Here is a 25850-nt window from a genome sequence, read left to right on the forward strand (position 1 = left end):
ATGGGCTTTCATGTTCCCACACTGCACAGTGTTTGGTTAATAGGTACTCTAGGGCTCTTCCCAGCTGGGCATATTATTTTAAGTAGCCTGAAGTAGTCCTCTGAAGAACTGCAGGTGGTGGCTTTTGAAAAAGCAACAGTCTGGAGATGTGAAAAGTATAAAAAGGGATCTGAGGGGCTCTGATGGAGCATCACTATTAAGTTCATTCCATCTCATCACAGATTCTTCACATTCATGTTTTCCAGTTTCTGGGTGAGAATCTTACAAAAGGAGGGTTTGTGGGATGAGCTCCAGTCCTTATTGCTACAAATAGCCTTGAAGCTATAACTAATATGATCATCATCTTTACCATTCATTCTAGATTTACTGCATCTTCTACTAACACTTCTGCTGGTGTTGGTGGTTTGCCTGATGGTATGACTGAAATCTTCATCTCTGAGGAGTGTTAGCTCCTGGTCATCATGTACTTGTCAGGCTGTGGTTGCTATAATTGCCCAATCATAGTAAAACCGAGCATGAGAGCAATAAGAGATTCCCTAGTGAATCCCCTTTATCACAAACGTATTTCTCCTGCTCTCATTATATAGCAGCAACCCTACTTTTTTATAATAATCAAAGTCAATTACTCCTGCTAATATGGTAACTCCTTTCTTTGTTTGTTGATCTGCTCTCATGAGGAGCCCAAAAAGACTAGGTAGCAGCCATAACTTTAGATTAAATGAGACTCTTACTGTCCCTCCTGGTGAAAATGTTTCCCCTCAGAACCAGGACTTCTGGACCCACAAAATCTAAATCAAGGGGATAGGAAACAAATTCTTCAAGTGAGTTACTGTTATAATAGTGAGTAGGACATTCCTACTTTATTCGTTGGTTTCCAGACCCACATATTCTCTATAAGTGTAATGGTTTATTGGTTTAAGGTATATATTGTATATTAAAGGGCACCCCATTCCTAATGAGATCATCTCTAAGCTATACTTTTAAAGGCTATTAGAACACTTTATCAGGCCATCAACTTTAGGGTAATAACCATATGTGGTAGGATCAATGGCTCCTTTGGCCATAGGCTCTGTTGTACCTCCTTTTCTTTTGTATAATGTCAGTTCCTTGCTCTAGGATGATGTTATGTGAGATTTCATATTGGTAAATCAAATACGCTTATGAGCTCTCAGATAATGATATGGCCAAGGCACTGTGGGCAGGAAAGGCAAAAGTGAACCTAAAATACATGCCAGTCCCAGTCAGGATTAATTGCTGCCCTTTCTAGGATATAAGGAATCTGATGTAATCAATTTGTCACCAGGTGACTGGTTGTTTCTTTAAGGGATAGTGCTTGATCAGAGGCTGAGCATCAGTCTCTCTTGCTGACCAGTTGGACATTCAGCAGCAGAGTAGCTAAACCAGCTTCTGTGAAAGGGAGCCCCTGTTGCAGGGTGCATGTATAGCTCTTCTCTCCGCCACCATGGCTGTTATTCATGGGCCTTTTGTGAAAGTGTTGGGATGGCTGAAGAGAAATTAGCTGGCATCTACTGGGCAAGTTACCCTGCCTCATTGTTTAATGTCTCTTCAGTGGAGTTCTCTGTTGAGCATGAACATGTGAAATAGATCGTCACCTTTCGGGGACACTTCCTTGTGGCTATCCATATACCTCTTGCATAAATCATATCTCCTTGATCTTCCAGGCTTCCTTCTTCCAGGCCCATGACCATCTATCTAAACCATTTGCCACCATCCAGAAGTTCATTGACCCACTTTTTTCTCCACACAGTAGATAATGAGTTTGCACCTCTCAAACTCTGCACAGTGGAGGGATTTCCTCTCACAGCTGTCTTCCAGGGTAGTCCCTTAGTGGGGCTGTAGTGCAGCAGCAGTTCATTTTCATTTTTTTCCCAACTAATATGATCCATCCATGAATCAGGCCCAGGTTTTTCCCTCCTCTTTCAGATGGTCATAAGGAATACTTATAAAGATCTGTTCTTATTATCTATTCCTTCTTAAAGTACTGATCCCAGGTGTACCACTTTTATTTTATGATGGATACTGCTGTAACTACTCCATCTTAAGACTTTGTTGATATAATAGCACCCAGCTCATGATGGCCAGCTCTGGTTGCATAGTCCCTTGATAACCTGTGGTCAGATACTCAGTCTCTTCCAGGGCCTGGTAGTATGCCAGGAGTGGTATGCATACTTTACAAATGATGTATAAATTTTCTATGCAAACAGCATAGTGTTTCTCTCAAATCCTAAGGATCTAGGCAAACAGCATAGTGTTTCTCTCAAATCCTAAGGATCTAGGCTGCAACTTTCCTTGGGCGAGTGATTCTATGTAGTATCTTTGTCCTTAAATTGGTAATTGGCTCAACTGAGCCTGTCATTTTCACTCGAGTGGACAATACTCATAGCAACAACCAACCAATTCTTTATGGTTATCATTTATCTAATATTACTTGTATCAGTTGGATATAACTGTATTACAACAATTTTAAAACTTAGTGGCTTAAAATAGTAACTATTTATTGCTTATGAATTAATGGTCACTTGAGTGGTCTGGTCATCTGGGCCAGACTTAGCTGATTGTAACTGGATTCTCTCATTTTCTCATGCATCCATAGTCACTTGGTGGGTTGGTTAGGGGTTGGCTGGTCCAAGATGGCCTTACTTGTATGACTGGCTGTTGGTTGGCTGGTGGTTGAAGTCATGAGGGTGATTGGCCATGTGTCTTTTATCATTTAGCAGGTTAGCCTGGAATTATTTGTATAGCATTGGCAGGGTTCCAAGAGAGTGGGTGGATATTTGAAAGGTGACTTTAGCCTTAGGATTAGGCCTTACCTTATACACTGTTGTATCTGTCATATTCTTTTAGAAAAAGTAAATCACAAGGCCAGCTCCATTAAGGGATGGGGAAAGAAAGTACATTTCTTGATGGGTGGGGCTTAGGTATAAGGAAGAAGACATTTTTAAAACAACTTTTTCAAGGTAAAATTTATGTACCACAAAATTCACCTCTTTTAAATGTACAATTCAGTAAATTTTGGTAAATTTATTGAGTTGTGCAACTATCACCATAATCCAGTTTTAGAACACTCTATAACTCCAGCAAGCTTCATTGTGCAGTCTGCCACATTTCTTGAATGCTAGAGATATTGCATGATCCATATCTTCTTCCACTTTATCTCAATTCAATAGAGACGTAATTGTAATAGTATGGGATAGCAGAGATGTTATCATCAGCAATGGGATTTCTGTTGCCATTGCCAAACAAGTGGTCCAATTCCAGAATCCTGTCCTTAGAGTGTGCTTCCTAGTACCAGCTGTTATAGATCTAGTTCCCCAGAAAGCAGACCCTAAAATGGAGATTACTATGCAAGTGATTTATTAAGAAAGTACTCCCAGGGCATAACAGGAAGGGAATGGTGAAAGCAAGACAGTAAAGTGCAGGAAATGAAACATTAGTGTGATCTCAGACTATTCCTTAAGGAAGCCAAAATAATAGAATATTATTAAGGATAACCCTGGGTACTGCTATCGAAAACATACTTAAATTGGTGTGGGGAAAAAGGATATAAAAATGGGGTCAGAGGGAATCTGAGTGGAGCATCTAAGTTATCTGCTACAGGCTTTATTTGTGATGGTTCTCCTAAAGTAAGTACTATTAATCAAAGCACAAGCATTTATTTTAGTGAACCCACTTATATAGGTTTAGGTATTTGGTAATAATAGAGGGAGAAATGGGGTTTAAGAAATCTTAACTTTGTGTTCAAGAATTTAAAATAGTTTAATCACTATGAATTTAAATAATGTTGACATTTAGTAAATAGTATTTCAGATCTATAGACTATAAGAATATTTTGGTTTGTGTTTGTTTAGTTTATTTCTATAATCGATTCTTTTAGTCTCAGTAGCTAAATCATTTCATCTGCTCTTGCATTTAGCCAACAAAATCCATATAATCTTGCTGTCTCTGATTTGATTTTTGTATAAAATGTTCCTTTTTTTATTTTATTTCATTTCATTTTATTAGTTTCAAGTATACAAATGCTCCTTCATTTTTGTTTAATTACTAGAGTTATGGATTGGATTGGCTTTTGACTTGGTAATGAAAGCTTATTTTCATAATTCTCATTTGCTTAAGTTGATGACCTCTTGAGACTTATAGCCTAACTTCGTAGCAAATCAATGAATTTAGCACTCAAAATGTAAATATTTTAATGTGGCAACTATTAAAAATTAATAACTATATCTTTACATCTATATATTGAATTAAATTATTAACTGTAGGAACAACAAGGCTATGACAGATCCCTCAAGAAAGTATTTAACCAGCAGTAGAGAGAAGCAGCTGAGTTTAAAACAGTCAGAAGAGAATAGGACATCAGGTAAGTATTTGGTCTTTATGTAAGATATTCATTTATTATATGATATATAGACTAGCTGGGACATACCTCTGTACCTTATTCAGGAATACTGCATAATTCAGTACTAGTTATTGGGTACCAATTTGAATCCAGTACTCTGCTAAAATATTTTTAAAGTGCTAGAAATATATAGGAACTTTTATTCTCTTTACAAAGAATCTAGACTTTACCTTCTTCCTTTTTTAACTGCCTAGAATTCAGCCCTTTCATTGTCAAAGTACCTGGACCATAGAATGAATCCAGGGAATTAAAATGGTTGAATTTAAAGGTCATCAGCTTATTAGAAGTTCTAGATCTTGAAATAATTGCCTAAAATAGTTGTTTAATCTTACCTTGCACCCTGTTTTTATAAAAACTAGAACTTAGACTGTCCATGAATTTTTGTCAGTGTTTCCTGCACTTAACCTATCTCTCTGATCCTTAGCTACGTAGAGACTCAGGTATCTGGTATTGATTTAAATATTATGTTAACTTTAAATTAAATTGAAGCAAACTAAAATATGTCATGATTTTGATAAATTGAGAGTTTAAGGGAATTCATTTGATCATGACTATAGGGATGGTCTCCTTTTAGTGGTTCAGAATTGTGACACTGTACTCTTACAGAAATAAGTATCTCTAATATAATTTTTACTTAAGAAATAATAATACATTATGTAAACTCCACTTATTGGTTTTCAGCTTTTATAATTGACCTGTAGTTAGAAGACAGAATACTTAAAGATGTAATAAGCCTTAACAGTGTTGATGTTCAAGTACCTTTTATAAAAGTTGATATGGAAGAGGAGAGAGAAGGAAGTAAGTAGTCAAGTGATAAGATTCATGGAACAAAATACAAAAGTTTTAAGTATGTTAAAATTACAAAGTTAATCATAAGAACTAAAATGTAACAACTAATAATTGGAGGGAAGAAAACGAGTAGGGACGATGTAAATGAGAAATTTCTAATTTTTCCTAATAGAGTCAACTGATACTGTTCAAAAATGAATAAATCAAAAAATAGTAGAAACAGTGTCTAGTGTTATGGAGGAAATCAGAAAAACTAAGTTTTAAAAAATGGAGCAGGAGGATATTCTTTGCTATTATAACCTCTCCACAGTATTTGATGAAAAGAAAGGGAGATAAGAGTTAAATATAAACAGGCTCAATGTATAATTTTATTATTAATTGAACTCGAATGGTGATTTAGAAATTAAATTTTTCCTGTGTTCATTTTATAGGGCTTTTACCTTTGCAGTCGTCATCCTTTTATGGTAGCAGAGCTGGATCCAAAGACTACTCTCCTGGTAGCACTAATCTAGACAGGTATGCATTGATTATATGCCTTGCGAAGAACTTGAAGAGCTCTCTTCTTTAGACTATTGAATAATAGGATAGGCTATGGGTTTTGCGCTAAGTGAATACCCTAATAAGAAAATTTGATGAGAATCATACTCACCACTTCTTTTTTCTTTTTTTTTTAAAAAAACAAGTTTCAAATTAGTATCTTACTGGAAAAGACTAGTCAGAAGTTTTATTGTTGATTCTATAGATATAGAGTAAATTTTTTTTTTTTAATTTATTCACTATAAATATACAGACAACTGCTAAGCCCTTGTTAAGAAGGCAAGATTATGGAATGCAGCACAGAGGAGCAATAGTAAATGTAAAAAGCAAGGGTAATGATAGTGTATAATAAATATGTGATATAATGACCTATTAAGTTATAGTTCGTTTTTTACTAGAATTTATTCAAAGTGGTAGAAACATCTTTATTATTTATATAAAATGATTAAGATAAAGAATTTGATATTATATATTTCGCCTTGAGTGATATCTGTCAAGCGCTTTATAACTTCAGTGGTAACTAAGTTGTTTGAATTTGAGAGGAAGCTTGACATATTTCTATTTATTAGAAGAATCTTAAAAGAATGTAAGTTTTTAAACACCAAGTTGGTTTACAAATGATTTATTAAATATAATAAAAATTTCTTCTCAAAATAATAAAATGAGCATATTGATTGTACATAGCAATGATTGAGGAAAAATTTTTTTTAATGCAAAGCTGCACTCAAAGATAAGGTGAAAATTTCCAGATCCTTTTGGGTATTAAGAGAAAATGGATATTGAATAAAGGCTGAAGCCACAAGGCACAAGGAAAACACAGACAGGAGTCAAATATTAAGAGCTTAGTCTTCAAAGCCAACATTAGATTGGGAACTGAACTTGACCCCAGACCAGAATTTGATTTTTTATATGAAGCTACATGAAGGTGGGTATGTAGAACTGCTCTCCATGCAAGTAAACCAGGGCAAAACATTTTACCACGTGGGTTTGGAACCAAAATGTGCTGCTTACGTGATGCTCCCTGAGCAGAGAGCAAATACATGAAAATGGGAATTGCGGTTATTGGCACCTGCTTTCGTGTTACCTGTACAGGGACAAGAATTCTGAAACCCTAACATAAAGTTTTATGAAGATTAGAGGTCTAGATCGGGGTAACTACTGAGCATGTCAAGAAGGCATGATCATGGAATGCAACACAGAGAGGAGATGGTAAATGTAAATGAAATTAAGAGATTTATGTTGAGCTCCTTGGTCTACCCTCTTTGTCTTAATAGCATTTGGAGGGAAAAAAAGACTAATGAGAATAAAAGCAAGGAATTTGTTAAAGAAATAGTGGATGAAAATTATGAAAGACTACATGTAGAAAAGCCACCTCAACAAATACCAAACAGCAAATATTTTTTTTTAAAAATTCACATTGTAGAAAATGATGGGTAAAGATATTTTAAAAGCCACCAGAATATATGTTATCTATACAGGTAAAGCAGACTGACATTAGCAACAGTAGGAACAGAAGACACTAGAATAATGGCATCAAAGAATTCTATACCCAGCTAAATTGTAATCGAAGAATGCAGGCACATAATGCTGTTTTTAGATAATACAAAGAGAATTTATTCACTAAAAAGAAAATTGAGCAAAAGAAGGAGTGGAAGTAAGGAATACAGTGAGCAAAATAATTTTAAAAGCATATTTTAAAATCCGAATACTTTTAAAACTTATTCTTTTGTATGATAATGTATATGGTAGAAACTTCAAAAGGTACAGGGTGCATATGGTGAAACGTAAATCTCCCTTTGTTTCCTCACTCCCAGGGGTGCATTTTCTCTTGCCAGAGGCAGCTACTTTACTAATCTTCCAGGAGGTTATTCTATGCATCTAAATACATTTTGATAATTTTTATAAAATGAGGATATTGTAGCATTAAAAGCAAAAAACTAATAAAATATTAGACAATAGGAAGAAATACAAGAGTGAGGAAGAGTACAGAGAAATTAAAACATTTTAAGTTCCTTTTCAGTTTGAGAAGAGGCCACAGTTAAGTTTAAACATATTAAAAAGTTAAAGCTGATTTCAGCTTCTGTCCAAGATGGAGTAACAGATTAGATTATCCTCCTTCATGAAACAACTAAGAACCTGAACAAATCATAAGAAACAATAGATCTTAAGATATTGGACATGAGTCGGTGAAGAACATTGATCCTTGAGAGATGGGAAATAAATGAAATTAGCTTTATGACTGCCCCGGCTTGCTTCCTTGAGAAAGGGAGCACAGAGAAGGAGAACCACGCAGAACCCTGTGCTTTTCCTGAGTTCAGGAAATGGAGCTAGGAGTCCAGAGAGGCTAAGGCAGCTAGAATTCACAGAGTACTAGAAAGGAAAGCTAGCTGCACAGAGAAAGAATTGCAGAGATCTGCAGAGGGTCACTCTTGAGTATCCAGGTGAGTGCCAGTTAGCTTATACAGGTGAGAAAACTAGGCAAGGCCAGGGAAAGAACTACCCAAAAGGAACTAAGGGAATAATACTTGGTGTTAACATAAATCCAAGCTTAATTTCTGTTCATGATAGCAGTTTGAATGCTAAAAAAGGTTTTGCCTTGTTAGTTAGGAAAACTAACCCTAGACTTATAGCTAGGAAAATAACTCATAAGGAGAGTAAAAACTAATAAATACTGATTCAGATAATGACACAGATGATAGAATTAGTAGGCAAGGATTTTATAACAGTTATTAACCCAAATCAGTAATGATATTAAATGGAAATATGCTAAATGTTCCAGTCGAGTAGGATAGACTGGATTTTAAAGAAAAAATGGTAATCTATTTGCTGTTGAAAAGAGTAGCAACTACAATATAAGGATGCAGAAGTTTGCGAGCAAAAAGATGGAAACAAACATACCTTGCATTATCCAAACTACAGTGTAAGAACAAAACTAATAGAAAGCTAGTGATAACTTGCAGGGTAGAGGAACTGGGTTGTGTTTGGGAAGAAGCATTTGGGAGTTTTTGACATTAATGATTGTTATATAGGTATTTGCTTTATAAAAATTTGTTAGCTCCACACGTCGCTATTTTTTTTAAATTAAACCTTATTTTTCAGAACAGTTTTAGATTCACAGCAAAATAGAGCAGAAAGTGCAGAATTTTTATATATCTCCTGTCCCCACACATGTACAACTTCCCGCACAGTTTGACATCCTGCACCATAGTGGTACACATTTGATTTTTATACACTTTTCTGTATAAGTATTCTATTTCACAATTTTTTTTTTATAAAGTAACAAAACAAAATAGTGGCTAACCGATAGCCTAGCCAGACAGTAAGTCATTTGGAGACAGTTTTTCTCTATAAAAAAGTAAATCGTTTTCTTATTTCATGACATATAAAAACATCCAAACAGATTAAAGACCTAAAGGAGGGAAAACAAGTTTTAAAACTTTTAAGAGAAAACATAGGAAAAATTTCTGTGACCTTATGTTACAGAATGATTCTTAAACAAGACACAAAAATTGAAACTAAAAGAAAAGATTGATAAATTTGACTATGTAAAAATTTGAAACTTAGAATAATAGACAAAGGATTAAAATGCAGACTATCTAAAAATCTACAGATCTTTAAGAACCCAATATAAAACTAAGGGTGCGCAAAAGGAATTCAGAGAAAACAGTTATATAAAAATATATTTGACTTTTGTAGTTATCAAGAAAATAAAATAATAATGAGATCATGTTTCACTTATTAGATTGGTGATGTAACGAAGACGAAATGGAAATTCACTATTTACATGGAAATATAAATCAGTACAGCTTTTTGGGAAAAATCATATCTAGGAAAATTAAAATGAAAATTAAAAATACTCCTAACATTTTTACTTCTAAGCATATAAACTGGAGGGAGTTCTCAAGGAAATTGTGTAAGAATATTGTATCATTTTTTGTCATAGTAGAGAAAGTTAACTGCCTAAATGTTTTCAAGACTAGATCAACTAATGTATGATATTTATTAAGTAGATAAAAGTGAATAAAAAAGTAAAACTATATAGTTTTCCTCAGCCATTAACTTGGATTATTTTGATGGTAGGTTAAGTGGGTACAGTATATGCCTCTTCAGCTCTGTATCAACAGACTCGCATCTCTGGAATTTTTTCTCATGTGATCATTATTACTGATATTTCCCCAAATTTAGATTTTTTTCTTAGACATTTACTTCTCTGAATCTACTATGAGGGGAAAGTAGCATTCAAAATTGTTTTGCTCTTTCATTTTCTATTATTTTTTATAGGACTAATGTTTCAAGCCAAACTCCCTCTGCCAAAAGAAGTTTGGGATTTCTTCCTCAGCCAGCTCCTCTTTCTGTTAAAAAACTGAGGTGTAACCAAGATTACACTGGCTGGAACAAACCAAGAGTCCCACTTTCTTCTCACCAACAGCAACAACTACAGGGGTATGTGAATCCTTTTATTTTGCTTTCTTTTTGTAAAGTAATTTAACTGAAGTATGTGTTGATGGATGTGAAAAATAACGACGGAAGGAGTCATACTGAGTACAGTTCTAAAATATTTGCTTATTTATTAAAGATTTATCACATCCATAAATAATAAGTCCATTTTCTGGTTCAATTTTTGAACTTTGGGGGAAAAAAAAAATATATATATATATATATATATATATATATATATATTGCACTTTCTTCTCTGCATACCTGTTCTTGTCTCTGAGCCTCTTCTTTTCTGCTCTGTCTTCCAAATGTTTACCCTTCAGTTTAATTGTTTATTTCCTTTGTTCTTCATTCTGATTGGTCTGCCTCAAATTGTTATCTCGCTGTCTCCTTACCAGACAGCATTCTTATATTAGTCTCATCCCATTTTGTGACCATCTTTCATCCAGATCTTGTCATACCTTGATCTTGTCTCATTTTTTTTACTGCCTCCTTTTGTGTATTTTATAGTTTCCTTCAGAGTCTTTTGACGTCCTCGTGAGTTACTACTCACCCTTGGTGCTCCATGTTCCCTGTCTACCTGCAGTGTTTCTTTAATTTCTGTACAGAACTTTCACCCATCTCTAGAAATATAGCTTTTTTTTTTTCGGACTTCTTCTAGGAATTAGAGTGTACTATTTCAAGTAGGCTGAGTACTCAGGACAAAGGACTCCTTAAAAAAAAACGAGTAGAAAAACGCCAGGTCTAGAGCATCTCAGAGGCTGCATAATCCAGTGTTCTCACAAGTCCTCCAAAATGTATAAAGTGAATGAAGAATGCAAAAAAAGCACACATAACTTTCAGCATTCCTAGGATACAAAGAATTCCATCACCTTTAGTCTACCTTCTAAGTAGAGAAGCAAACCAAATTCTAGCAGTGTATCTGTTTTTCACTGTTTGAAGCCTGTGGGCGCTGACAAAGATAGGAGGCTTAAGAGAGTCCATGAAAAATATAGGAGTAGAAGACTTAGATGAGATACCGGAAAAAAATCACCGTAAGAAAGAGAAATTCAAATAGCAAGTACTATAATACTGAATATAGGTCTGGATCTTGGTAGTTCACAGCACTTTACAGGGAAGGGGCTTGAAAGTGAGTGATATCAGAAGCAACAGTCTCAAAAAAGCATTACTTATAGGGGAAAGAATCACCTAAATCTGGAGACTTGGTTTAGAAATAAGAAAAAAATGGGAGGAAAATTAAGAATTGTGCTGAAATAAAAGATAAACAAGACATGCCAACTCCTCCTTCTCTCCTACCACCACCACCACCACCATCACCAGCAGCCATTAAAGAAACCACTTAATTAACAGAAGAGGGTGTGCCTGAATTAGGAACCCTACCCACTAAATGAATATGAACATAAAAAAGCAGGCCAATTCCAGACAAAACTGTAGGGGGAAAAATAAAAAGAAAACATAAAATATTTAGACCATAAAAATCATACCCCTAAAATCAATGTGAACTGTAAGAAAACTGTTATGTAACACTCGAAATGTAATTAAATATCCCCAAACAAGCATTTGAAAATATGAAAAAGCACCATGAATCAGGGATTCAAACTGAAAATTAAAATGACCAGTCAAGAAGAAATGACAGTTGCTTGAAATGAGAAAAGATAAGAAGAAAGACATCGTATCAAAAATCGAATCTGATTAAACCAAATTCAAACAAAAATTTAGTAAGTGTCTTTGAAGGAAAACAAAAATAACCCAAGGGGCCAGAAATATAGAACCATAAACAGTAAGAGAGAAAATGATTGAACTGGAAAACAGGTAAGGAATATTTTATGTTAGATATAGTGTCTCTCAAGGGGAAAAAAAAGTGAAACAGAGCTAGTATTTAAAACTGTAATCCCAAAAAACTTTCCAGAAATAAAATTACTGAATCTGTAAATTGAAAGAGCCCTCCAGGTACCTGGAAAATTGAATGATCAAGATGTCTTAGTACAACTATTAGACTTAAAAGATTAAAGGAAAAATCCTCTGTGCCTTGAGTTTCAAAAAGATAAAATAATTTACAAGGGCAAAAGAAATAGACTGACACCAGACTTCTCAGAGTCATCATTCAAACAACAAAACAACATCGTTTTCAAGAAACTTGATGAAAGAAAAGATAAACATAGATGTTATGCCAAACCAAGCTATCGGGAGTGCAAACTGGAGAAAATAAATTTTGAAATGAAAGAACTCAGAATACTGTGTTATAAGTGTGCTCTTCCTGAGAGATACTGACAAAAAATAAATGGTGAACATTTCATACATTCAATTGTAGAGCTAAGACTAAAACAATAGTGGGTACACATATAAAAGGATGGTATATAAACATTAGGTCTTCTAAGAAGAGTACAATTGTAACTAAAAGAAAATGGAAAGGGAGAGACAAAGGGGAAAGTAGAATAATATAATTGTGTCATTAGTAATAGGCGTGAGTCAAAGGATGCCACTTAAAATAGCTAGGTAGTAAAAGAAAAGCTTAAGAAACAAGGGTTAAAGTCACAGTACAAAAATATAAAATCACATACAACCAGTAAAACAAAAAATACAAGCCTTCTTAAAACAAAAAGAAATATTTATAAAACACCAGATAACTAAGTAAAATTATAACATAAAATGGTAGAGTTAAGTCCAAATATATCAGTCATACCAAGAAATGTTATTGGGCTAATACATCTAATAAAGAAAAATATTTTCAAATTGGCCCACAAAGCAAAACCCAACTCTGCTGTATACTGGGGGTAATCCTAGAACAGTGATTTTAAAGTTTTAAAATAAAGGAGAGAGGTTTAGCTGCCTAATGGATACAGTAAGAAAGTAGAGATTGCAGTCCTTATACCCAATAAAGAAGAATATGTAAGGACATAAAAGATCTAAACAACATAATCAGATAGATGTATAGATATATATTAAGTGCTATCTCTTACAATAGAGGATATGCATTCTTTTCAAACACATATGGGACACTCACAAAAATTAATCATATATTACAGCACAAAGGAAAAATCAGTAGGCCTCATAAAGTAGAAATAATACAGTCAATATCTTTTAATCACAGTGAAATAAAATTAAAAATTAAACTAAATGTCAAAAAAGTACTTTCCAAGTAGAAACTCTAAAAATCCCATTAAATTACCCTAGGCTCAAACACAAATTACAGATATTCTGAAGATGAATGATAATGAAAACACTATATACCTATAGGAAACTAAATCAGTAATCAGAGGAAAATTTATAGTATTAATCACCTATATCAGTACAAATGAGAGTGAATAAATAAATTCCGAACTCAAAAAAAAAAAAGAACTCAAAAAAAAAAAATAGAACAAAGTAAACCAAAGAAAGCAAAAGCAAAACAATAAGGTAAAAATTAGAATTGCATGAGGTAGAGAACTAAAAAATAGATTTTATTAATAAATCAAAATATGGACTTTTGAAAAAATTTAAATCATTACCCTTTGAGTCAAGATTAAAAGGAAAATACAATAAGATGGGAAGGGAGAAATAATTATTAATATAAGGGAAGTTTTTAAAATCATTTGAGACTATTTTGTACTTCTCTAATCAAAAAGAATGAGAAAACTTAGTTAAAATGGGCATAATTATCTCAGAAAATATAGTTTACTTAAATGATTCTAGTAGAGGTTTAAAAAATATAGTTTACTTAAATGATTCTAGTAGAGGTCCATAGAAGAAAAAAGAAATCTATAAAGGAGCTCCTACACAAAAAATGCACTGGACTCAAGTATTTCCACAGGGTAATTCTTCTAAATCTTTAGAAAGCAGAAAATCCCAATGCCATGCACATTGTTTCAGAGCATAGAAAATGAAGGAAAGTGTCCAATACTTACTTTTTAATTTAAAAAAAAATTTATTAGGGTGTAATTGACATATAGCATATTCGTTTCAGATATACAGCATAATGATTTAAATATTTATGTATGTTGCAAAATGATCACAATAAATGTACTTAACCCTAGTCACCTTAAATAGTTACAAAGTATTTTTTTCTTGTGATGAGAACTTTTAAAATTTATTCTCTTAGCAACTTTTGATTATGTAATACAGTACCATGTTGTAAATTATATCCCCATAACTTATTTATTTCATAACAGAAGTTTGTACTTTTTGACCCCCTTCAACCATTTCCTCCCCCACCCCCTTGCCTCTGGCAACCACCAGTTTGTTCTCTGTATCTATGAGTTTGTGGGGTTTTTTGTTTTTCTTTGCTTTTTTTTTGGTTTTTGTTTTAGATTCAGATATGAGTGAGATCATATGGTATTTGTCTTTTTTTTTTATTTCACTTAATGCCCTCAAGGTCCATCTGTGTTGTTGAAATAGCACAGTTTCCTGTTTATGGCTAAAGTGTATGTGTGTGTCTCCTTACATTTTCTTTATCCATTCATCCATTGATGGACACTTAGGTTGTTTCTACATCTTGGCTATTATAAATAATGCTGCAATGAATATGGGAGGCATTTATCTTTTCAAATTAAGCACTTTCATTTTCTTCATATACCCAGAAATAAAATTGCTGGATCATATAGTAGTTATATTTTTAATTTTTTGAGGAGCCTCCATACTGTTTTTCATAGTGGCTGTACCAATTTATAGATCCACCAACAGTGCACAAGTGTTTCCTTTTTTTCTACATCCTCACCAACATTTGTTATTTCTTATTTATTGATAGCCATTCTAACAAGTATGAGGTGATAGCTCATTGTGGTTTTGATTTGCATTTCTCTAATGATTAGTAATGTCGAGCATCATTTTGTGTACCTCTTGGCCATCTGTATATCTTCTTTGGAAAAATGTCTATTCATATCCTCTGTCCATTTTTTAATCAGTTTTGTTGTTGTTGTTGTTTTGCTATTGAGTTGTATGAGTACTTTATATATTTTGGATGTTAACCCTTATATATGATTTGCAGTTATTTTTTCTCATTCAGTAGGTTTCCTTTTTATTTTCTTGATGGTTTCCTTTGCTGTGCAGAACCTTTTATTTTGCTATAGTCCCACTTATTTACTTTTGCTTTCCAATACTTACTTTTAATGAAGTAAATATAAGTCTGATCAGGTAGCATCAAAGAAATTTACAAACCAATATCATTTATGAATATTAATGCAAGAACTCCTAAGTCAAATATTAGTGAACAGACTTCATTACTGTGTTAAGAAAATAATATAATATGACGAATGGGTTAATACCAGGATTGCAAGGGTAGTTGAATATCAGGGAATCTATTAATATAATTTACTATATTATAAGTATAAAGAGAAAATCATGATTTTCTTCACTGATGTTGAAAAAACGTGACAAAATTTAATACACATTTTTTATAAAAATGCTTGCAAGCATAGGAATCAGTGGGGCACTTCCTTGGTTATATACCTAAATCCTAAAACCAGTATTTTGCTTAAATTCAGGAAAAAGTCAAAGATGGTGCTGTCTTCTGTTTAATCTTTTATTGGAAATATTAGTCAATGCAGTTAATAAGAGAAAGAAAGTAGAGGCATAAGGATTGGAACTGAAGGACTTGGAAACTCTAGTGAATCATTGATGGAAGAAAGTATTTACCCAGATAGCAGGACTGAAAATTAACATACAAAAGCAATTTTGCTTGTTAATACAAATAACCAGTTGGAAGATAGAATGGAAGAGACTATTTCACAGATAAAATATATAAGAATAAATTTAACAAGGATTATTTAAAACCGAATGGAGACAACTATAAAACACCCCAGAAAGATACAAAGGAAACATAAATACAGGAAAAACATCCATTGTTTTTGGTTAGGACATCTTAGCATGATCGAGGTATAGTTCTTTCTAAAATAATTTGTAATTTAATATCCAAATAACCAACAAGTTAGACTAGTTGATATATTCATGTGGAAAAATATACATAGGAGAGTAGTTAGGAAAATACAGGAAAGAAATAACTAGGAGGGGAGAATAGCACTACCAGCTAGATATTTGAAATTATTGTAAAGTCAGTATGATTAAAATAGCTTGGTGCTGATACATGAACGGACAGATCGATGGACTTAGAAAGTCCAGATTATAGGGACAAAGAAGGATTTTTTAATAAATAGGGTCAGGATGACTAGCCATTTTGAAAAAGATGTATCTCTCAAGTACACAAGAATAAATTCCAAATTAATCAGAGTGCTAAATATAAAAAGTAAAACTCTTCAAATACTAGAAGTTGGGAGTGAATTTTTCTGTAACCTAGGTATAAGGAAAGGCTTTGTAACTGACTCAAAACAAGATTCAGGAAAAGAATAGATTGATAAATTTTCCTACATAAAAATTAGATTTTTCATTGCCAAAAACATAGACAAATTGGAAGCAAGTATTTGCAACATATAAATAAATATTCGATATCTCTAATATACAGAGAACTTTTAAAATTGAGTGGGGGAAGAAGACATCAGTAAAATGGCAGAGTTCCAAGGGCCCATCCCTTCACCAAAACTTTGAAATATCATGCAAAGCTATCAAAATCAACTGTGTCAGAAACTTTGAAAAACAAGGGTTAATGGCAATCAAGCAAACATTGAATCAAGAAAGAGGCAGAGAATAATAAAGATTAGAGCAGAGATATAGAAAATAGAAAAATAACAGAGAAAATAAAACCCAAAGTTGATTTTTTAAAAAGATCAACAAAATTGATAAACCTTTATTTTAGATAAATTGACAAAGAGAAAGAGAAGTCTCAAATAACTAAAGTCAGAAATGAAAGTGAGTACATTGCTACCAACCTTACCAAAATACAAAGGATTATAGGAGAATAATATGGTTAGAGGTACACCAACAAATTAAATAACTAGATGAAACGGACAAATATCTAAAAACAATGTAGAATTGTGCAGCTGTGAAAAAAAATGAAAAAAGGAAGGTGTATGAAGTCAAAACCAAAATGAGATATCACTTCGTACCCACTAGGATGGCCATAATTAAAAACAAACCTGAAATTAACAAAGAATATATTGATAAGTAAAAAAACCAAATTGCTAAAGTGTATTGCATAATATGCTACCTTTGTATAAGAAAGGAGGATAAATAAGAAAATATATATGTTTACTTTTATATAGATAAAAGATACTTGAAATGTTACATTTTATATAAAATATATTTAATATTTTACAAAGTATATACATGTATTTTGTTTTAAATTATAAAATATAATTTTTATGTATTATATAAAATATATGGATACTTCAGTTTTGATATTTATGTTGTTAAACCTTCCAAGTTCACTGATATTTCCTTCTTTGGTGTTTAATATGCTATTAATCTCATTCAATCAGATTTTCTTTTCAAATATTGTTTTTTATCTCTAGAAGTTTAATTTGGGGCTTTTAAAAATTAAGAAATGCTTATTTTTGCACCTTCTCTATCTAGACCTACTGAATCAAAAACTGTGGAGTTAGGGCCTTGCAATGAGTATTCAGTAAGTCCCCAGGCAATTCTAATGCATGCTGTACTGGAGAACCCCTACTCTAGTGAACATATTTCAGGAACTACCATCGTCTTCAGAAGTACTTTTATTTCATGAAAATTTCTTTCATTTTCAGCTTCTCCAATTTGGGAAATACCTGCTATATGAATGCTATTTTACAATCCCTATTTTCACTTCAGTCATTTGCAAATGACTTGCTTAAGCAAGGTATCCCATGGAAAAAAATTCCACACAATGCACTTATCAGGTAATTGTTATGTACTTACTAAGTAACTTTCCGCCTTATTCTTGTAGAATAATGGAGTTTTAGACACTTAAAATTTTATGTGTCGTTGTTAGCAGTCTTTAAAATATCACACCATCCAGTGTTTTGTAAAACATGCTAAACTTGTCTATTTTGTTTTACCAGACGCTTTGCACACTTGCTTGTTAAAAAAGATATCTGTAATTCAGAGACCAAAAAAGATTTACTCAAGAAGGTTAAAAATGCCATTTCAGCTACAGCAGAGCGATTCTCTGGTTATATGCAGAATGTGAGTACCAATTGTGTTTAAACACTTTAGCTATAGGGGAAATTGAAATGATTTTAGTGTGTTACCTGATTTTTAAAGTGAGATTTGTATATATGTGTGTGTTCATCACAAGTTGAAAAACTTGAGAACTTCTGGGAAGGTTCAGTATGACTCTTCTGTGTATTTTGTCATTTTAATAATAAAAATAGGGTTTGCCAGTACAGAAACTTGGGCTATCAAAGGCTATTTTAGAAAAATTACCTTTTTATAAAAACAAAGAAGTGATTCATTTATTTATTCCTGCTAATCCAACTGATTGTAAAGAATATAAAATTTCTTATTTGTTTTTATTCACAAATATGTACCATAAAATCATTAGAGTAAATCTGATCTTTTTTCTATAATGCTGTTGACTTCCCAGTGCTTTAGTTGTATAAATCACAATGTTGATAAACTGTTATTGTTTATCAGGAAATGTTTTGATCTGATTAAAGATATTTTGCCTTAGGATGCCCATGAATTTCTAAGTCAATGCTTAGACCAGCTGAAAGAAGATATGGAAAAATTAAATAAAACTTGGAAGACTGAACCTCTTTCTGGAGAAGAAAATTCACCAGATATTTCAGCCACTAGAGTATACACTTGCCCCGTTATTACTAATTTGGAGTTTGAGGTTCAGCACTCCATTATCTGTAAAGCGTAAGTAGTCTCCCAGAAAACTCTTTTCCCTTTTATGGCAAGTGATGAAAATGCTTTTATTCTTTATGGCAAGTGATTAAAACTCTTCTGAAGGTTTTAATGATCTCATCTTCCTGTGTCATGGGGAAACATCCTTTTTTTAGTGTCATCATCATCTGTAAAAATGCTTGAGTGAGAACTAAAGAGTACTTAAATATTACTTGGTCAAATGCCTTACTGCTGACGAAACAGTTAATTTTGACCTACCTTTTTTGGTGTGCGTGTGTGTGTGTTTTTTTTCTTTTAATCACTGTGTGGACTATCTAGTTCTTTGGGAATACTTTTTTTTTTTTTTTCCCCCTGCAAAGACTCACTCCTATTAGTTGCTTATTTTGTTGAACAAGATTTTTTTTTATTAAAAATAGGGGGGTTTTTTTTACAAAATTGATCAAAATTTGAATTATTTTTAACTTTTGCAGTGTTTTTAAACCATGTTTGCATTAGTTATTCAGGTTTACTTTCTACATGTAATTAATTTCCATGCTCATTATCTAGACTTCTATATGGTATACTTCATATCAAAAGGTTCTATTTTGATTAATCTTCTAATTATTGATAGTTCATCTCTGAATACATTTTCTTAAGAGAGAGTAGAATTCTTCACAGCTCCTATATAAGTTAGAATTATTTCTGTGGCTTTTACACATGACTTAATACAGAATTATTGAGTCACACATAGCCTTTCCCCCTCAACATGTTACATAGACTGTTTTAGTGTATCCTGTTACTCTGTGTCACTTGGGAGAAGTCTGATTTTTTGAGTAACCTTTTTCTTCCTGAAAGTCTGTGTCTGCCTGCCTGCCTTCCTTCCTTTTTTTCTTTTCTCAGTTTTACTGTTTTACGTATAGGTATTGACACTTTTTGTTAATTTTGCTTTTAATGTGATGGGGCTTTTCATCTGAAGATTTGGAGTTTTCTTCAGCTCAAGAACACTGTTCTCTAAATACTGCTTCTCTTCCATTTGTTCTGGAATTTTCTTTTGAAATACTCAATAGCCATGTATTAGCTTTTCATTCTCTGTCTTCCACATGTATCTGTTTTTCTTAGGTTGCTGAAAATAGTAGTGTTCACTGAGGTCCCTTCCAGCTATAATATTCTAGTATTTTTGACTAGAATTTCAAACAGCCATGTGGACAGTATAAATACAGTAGTTTTGCAATCACTAGTCTGTGACTTTCTTACCTTCATTATTTCTTCAGCTCTTTTTTCCTCCAATAGATAAATTATTTTTTAAAGAAAAAGTCCAGGTTTTACAAATACAGCTCATTTTCTTATAAAAGCTAGAGAGCCCTTAGCAGTTACTTATATTATAGACAGCCATCTTTCCCTTTCTTTCAGTGCACTTTACAAACAAAATTTGTTCGAGTTAGAGAGAGAAGCAGAGTTTTTTATTGTGATTTAATTTTGAGGGTACCAACCAAAGTTTTTTTTGATAGGAAAATTTCAGTTGCCTCTGATAGAAATGACTGCAGGCAGCACAGGAAGAAAGTCCATATCATAGTGTTGGCTGCCTGACTGATGCTGCTGGCACAGTGCGGCTCCAGTTGTGCAGCCTAGATGTCAGGTGTGCAGTTGAGGTGTGTGCACCAGGGCATGAGGTGGCATAGCTCATGGATGTAGGCCTAACAGGCAGCCAGCCTGAACAGTGGCCCAGGAGTTCGGCAAGTCCAGGAGGTGATAAGGTTCTGTGGGGCCACAGCAGCTGTGGTACATCTGTCTCCTCAAAGTCCTTGCGTTAGTTGCTTTATTAGTAATTTTCTTTAAGACAGTTCTTTAAACACAAAATAGTTTCTGCTGAAGGAGGTTTTCAAGTACCTTATTTTCCTCAAATTGTAATTTTTCATATTTAGCCTTTTGTCTCATCTGGCTGTAGGTTAGTTTGGCCAGTTTGCCAAATGTACTTCTTTTTATTTTTTATTTTAACTATTATAGTTTAAATCGATTGGTATTCAATTATCATAAGGCATTTCAATATATTAATAACATTGAATACTAAGAATTATGAAGTCTCCATTTGAAGAACTTAAAATATCTAAAATTAAGTTCTTAATGTTTCTCATAAACCTTCTGCAGTCTTCCCTATCTTGGTAGTGACCGTTTCAGAAATGTGGTGTATTTCTTAGTTCTTTCTCTTGCACCCCATATCATATTGTCAGCAAATCCTTTCAGCTCTTTACAATACTGCTAGAATCTGACATCTTTCTACTACCTCCACTGCCATCACTCTGGACCATCATCTCTTGCCTGGTTTTTGCAATACCTTCTAAACCGGTCTCCGTGTTTCTGTCCTTTTCTTTCTGTATTCTGTTTTAAACACACTGGAATGATTCAATTAAAATGAAAGTTAATTAATGGCAACCCTCTGCTGTGTAACCCTTAAAATAAAAGCTGAAATCCTTACTGTGATCTTTAAAACCCATTTACTCTGCTTTTCAGCATCTCTTCTCCAGTGAATTCTCTGACTTCATCTCCTACTGCTATTCCTCTTGTTCATTCTGTTCTAATCAAACTAGCTTACTTGCTTTTTTTAAAAATGCCAGAATCCTGGTACTTCAAGTCTTTTCACATTTTAAGAAAGTGCTTAAATACTTGCAATTGAGGTTTTGCCTCTGTTGATTTAGTAAGGGTTAAGGTAGCTTGAGAAAGGTCTTAAATGTTATATATTTCTTATACCTAGTCATAGTCTGAAACAGAGTAATTTCAGACTAGTACCTGATAAGTTGCCAGTACCTGATAAGTTCTATGTGGGAACAGTGTTTCTGAAGTATATTTGTATTTATTTAATATTGCAGTTAGACTTCTAAATGGTTATATTTGTCTTCTTTTATTTTAACAGATGTGGAGAGATTATTCCCAAAAGAGAACAATTTAATGACCTGTCCATTGACCTTCCTCGAAGGAAAAAGCCACTCCCTCCTCGTTCAATTCAAGATTCTCTTGATCTTTTCTTTAGGGTAAGTAATATCTTTTCAGTATTGTCACATAACTAAATTTTAAATATCATAGATAATTGAATTTGAAAAGAAGTTTCTTTAAGGCAGAGTTTGGACAAAATTACTTTCAGGGAAAACAAATGAGAAATGTTTATAAATATTATTAAAAGCTTGATAAATCTAATTGTTAACTTATTGAAGAAAATTGATTGCTTAAGTAGATTATGCATTTGACTCAACAGCAAATGTTTTAGACAACCTTAGAAGCAGTTATTTGTAAACAAATATTAGTTCGAAGCATATTAAGTGACATATGCTAAAACTGGGTAGTGTGGATTAAAATCGAAGACAATATGTAAGTTAAGATCTAAGATCTGAGAAATAAAAAAAAAAAATCTTTGCTTCTCCTTAGGTTGTATGTACCCTATTAGAAACAGAAAAGTCAGTTTATCCAAAGCCGTAAATAAATATTTGTGTCTGTGATAAGTGTTATAGATATTCTGGGGCATATTGAACCTGTCGTGTAGCAGTCCTTACAACTGATAGAAATGTGTCAGAATCATCCTTTGTAATAGTGGTTCTTGTTTTGTTGTGGCAAATAGGCAGGGTTGTCTTCCTAAGGTTAAAAAAAAATTTCTGTTCTTTAAATGATGAACATTTAGCTTCACCCAAAGATAAATACTCTGCTTTCTTTTTTGTTTTAATCATTCCTTACTTACTATTCCTGTTATTATCATAGAATTTGAAGATTTTCCTATGTATCTTTACTCCCATTTTTTAAGGATTTCTTGTTTCAGTTTTCTCTAGGTAATGATATCCACCCCAAACTTTGGTCCTTTTAGAGCAGTTGTTCTTAGTGGGCTGTCACCAGAAGATTGAGTTCCATTATAAGAAAGGGGTAGAGTTACACCTAACAGACCAGGAACTCCGCCTAACCTGAAGGTGATCTTATCTCTGCTATGGCCAAATGTTAAGTCTGGATATACTCTTGGCAGTGGTTCTTGTGTACCCATGGGGAAAAGGTTGAGAATCTGCTACTGTAGAGACTAGTTACTGTCATAAGTGGAGATGTTTCCGTGTTAAAAAAGGAAATTAGGAATTCTGAAATAGGGTGTGGTATTATAACTATTTTGAGGATTAGGTCTTAATATAGTAAGGTTTGTGACTCTAGACACAAAATTTAAACTGGTTAGAGTTGTCATTCCACTGAAGATTAGTAGCATTTAATGGGGTATTGTTCATTCAACTTCATACTTCTTTATTTTTCCCTCTTGTCTTTTTACAGGCAGAAGAACTTGAATATTCCTGTGAGAAGTGTGGGGGGAAATGTGCTCTTGTCAGGCACAAATTTAACAGGCTGCCCAGGTAAAATTAATTGCTCTTGAATTTTTTTCTTTGAAGTACTTACAAATATTACTGAATAAGTGAGGTTTACCAGAACTGATTGGTAAAGAAGGTCAGCAGAGCCGAGCTATGAAAAGGGCAGAAAATAGAAAACTAGGATGCATAAGAAGGGAAGAGGATTTGGAATGTTAAAGGAATTTGAGAGTTCCAAAAAGATGGCAGCAAGAGGATGTGAGTGGTGAGGCCAGAATAATGATAGGGACTAGCTAGCAGATTTTTAATTCAGTAATGTATAATAATCAGGTATAATCTGTTGTCCTGCATTGTGCATAGCTTCTTTATCTTACCCCAGACTTTCAGTAAAAATCTGTAGATAGATAGACATGCGTGCCTAAAAACAAAATAGAGTAATTTTCTGCAGTTTATGCATTCCTTTATTCAGAGGATCTTATAAATTGATAAGTTTTCTGTAATGAGAATTTCAAATTAGGAATGAAACTAAATTGTATTAGTTCTCTGTAAACAAATATAAAACCAAACTAGTTAGAAAAATTATGATATGATTATAGAATTATAGAATAGCTCTTAGGTCTTTCCAGACTAGATCTCAACCACAAACAAGGTTCTTCTTAACATTAAGTATTTATATGGCACTTTGCCTGCAGAGTGCTTTACTTTCTTTTATTAGCTTCAATTTTTCTAAGACTAAATGTGGAGTTTCTGGAACCTAGCCCCTAGAGACTAGTTCTTTTACACTCCATAATCTGTTCCTTTCTAGAAAATGAGTTTCTTTTAAAGAAAAGACTTTCTAAATCATAGCACTAGTATTGTTAACCATAGTCTGTATTTCTTACTTAAGGGACTTATTCTTTTCGATTCGTGAATATTTTGAAGTAGGAGGGTGTAGGGGAAAAAAATATTGAGGGGGATTTTTCTCCTTTTTTTTTTTTCTGGTAGGTCACCTGTGTTAAAAGTTAATTTATTCTAAACTTACATGAAATAGAAACCATTGTATCATAAATCCTAATTATTGGACTCGCTTCACTTTGTTCATTTCAGTATTAAAACCAGTCTTTTATTCTTGAAGTGTCCACTATCTTTATCAAATCTGTTAATTCCTAGTCTACCTCATCTTTACAGATCAGTGCTTTTTAACTATACCATCTCTGTCTGTTTTATATTACCTTTTATTTTGGTAGGATTACGTGAAAATTTAGTCAAAATATTTGACATTAGTTTTAGTCTGTTCACATCAGCTGTGTCCTCGTATTCTCTCAGTTGTGAATTTGGATGTTAGGAATTCTAGCATGCTTTTTAAAGAGAAATACAATTGATAACTTCAACTTACAAATTTTTGAGTTTGTAGCTTCTGTGATGAAGGCATATGTATATGGTAAGAAAGGAAACAGCTTTCCATAAATCAGACATTATTTTTGCCTAGAATTGAGGTTTATTCCCATAAGAGTTCTGAAATTAAATTGTTCTTATAGACTGTGAAGTATATCTAATCCATCAGGCAGAGGCTATGTTCTATATCAGAGGTGAAAAGGTTGCCACAGTAGTAACTAAAAGGAAGTAATTTTATACAGCTAAAAGCTTTTTCAGACCCACAAAACAGATATGCCATAAAATTTTGTAGAACTTTTTTCTAAGTAGAGAAAATTTTTATATTTCTTTCTTCAGACAAAATGCTACTGAAATAAGAAAAGTTCTTGTCAGAAATCATCTTAAAGAAAATCAATGTTCACCATCAGACATAGGGCTGTTTTAACACTCGAAATTATCATTAATGGTTATATAACACCTAGTTTTTTTAACTATATGGCATTGAAGTTAAATAATTTAAGGATTTAACCCACTATCAATATATCAGTATCAGCATTTAAGAATATGGTATTTTTGTGTTATGTTTTATTTGGTGTGTATGGTTTTTTTTTTTTTTTTTTTTAGGAATACTGTAAATATTTTACCCGAACCTCATTAAGCTACCCAACGCCTGTGATTTTTATTTGTGTTCCTAGTACCTAGCACAATGCCTACACATGGCAGGTATTCAGTAAATGTTGTTTGGCCAAATCTTTATTTAGTTTGGACAGATGTATTTTTTAAATCAAAAGCTGTCTAACATAGTCAGTTGCAGTGATCTTTTTTCACCTATAAGAGAGCTACCTCTATTATGTATGACCTAGTAATGTCATCATCTCCTGTTTTTCAGGATCCTCATTCTTCATTTGAAGCGATATAGCTTCAATGTAACTCTCTCACTTAACAACAAGATTGGGCAGCAAGTCATCATTCCAAGATACCTGACCCTGTCATCTCACTGCACGGAAAATACAAAATCACCATTCACCCTTGGGTGGAGTGCACATATGGCAATGTAAGTCCTTGAGAGGTAATTTCTTTGCCTTTTCTTTTGAAAGGGAAAGGCTTTAGTATCTGATCAAAAGAATGAACTAGATAAAAAAACTCTCAGGTAAAATTGGACCAAGAAGGATTTTGGGATGTTGTGTTAAATTACTGCCTGATTGAAGTAATTGTAGTAATAAATTGAGGTAATAAACTGCTTAAACAAAATTCTTCCAAGTACATTAGTTGCCTCTCATAATGAGTTACCTTTGTGAAATGTTCTTACGCTTTTTAGA

The 25850-nt window shown here is 33.1% G+C and overlaps 1 protein-coding gene across 2 annotated transcripts in view; it reads left to right on the forward strand.

The window, feature by feature from the left end:
• The window catches only part of USP37 (ubiquitin specific peptidase 37), a 73118-nt gene that overhangs the window by 21330 nt on the left and 25938 nt on the right, over nucleotides 1-25850 (forward strand). For both annotated transcript variants that reach the window (XM_011358596.2, XM_011358597.2), the window contains exons 8-16: nucleotides 4281-4378; nucleotides 5638-5722; nucleotides 10025-10186; nucleotides 17794-17925; nucleotides 18088-18211; nucleotides 18699-18889; nucleotides 21765-21882; nucleotides 23147-23226; nucleotides 25421-25585. In XM_011358596.2, coding sequence (XP_011356898.1) covers nucleotides 4281-4378; nucleotides 5638-5722; nucleotides 10025-10186; nucleotides 17794-17925; nucleotides 18088-18211; nucleotides 18699-18889; nucleotides 21765-21882; nucleotides 23147-23226; nucleotides 25421-25585 — 1155 coding nt within the window. The remainder of the gene's footprint in view (nucleotides 1-4280; nucleotides 4379-5637; nucleotides 5723-10024; nucleotides 10187-17793; nucleotides 17926-18087; nucleotides 18212-18698; nucleotides 18890-21764; nucleotides 21883-23146; nucleotides 23227-25420; nucleotides 25586-25850) is intronic.

The sequence above is a fragment of the Pteropus vampyrus genome, unplaced genomic scaffold, assembly GCF_000151845.1.
Source record: "Pteropus vampyrus isolate Shadow unplaced genomic scaffold, Pvam_2.0 Scaffold42, whole genome shotgun sequence".
In the NCBI taxonomy this organism is placed as follows: Eukaryota; Metazoa; Chordata; class Mammalia; order Chiroptera; family Pteropodidae; genus Pteropus; species Pteropus vampyrus.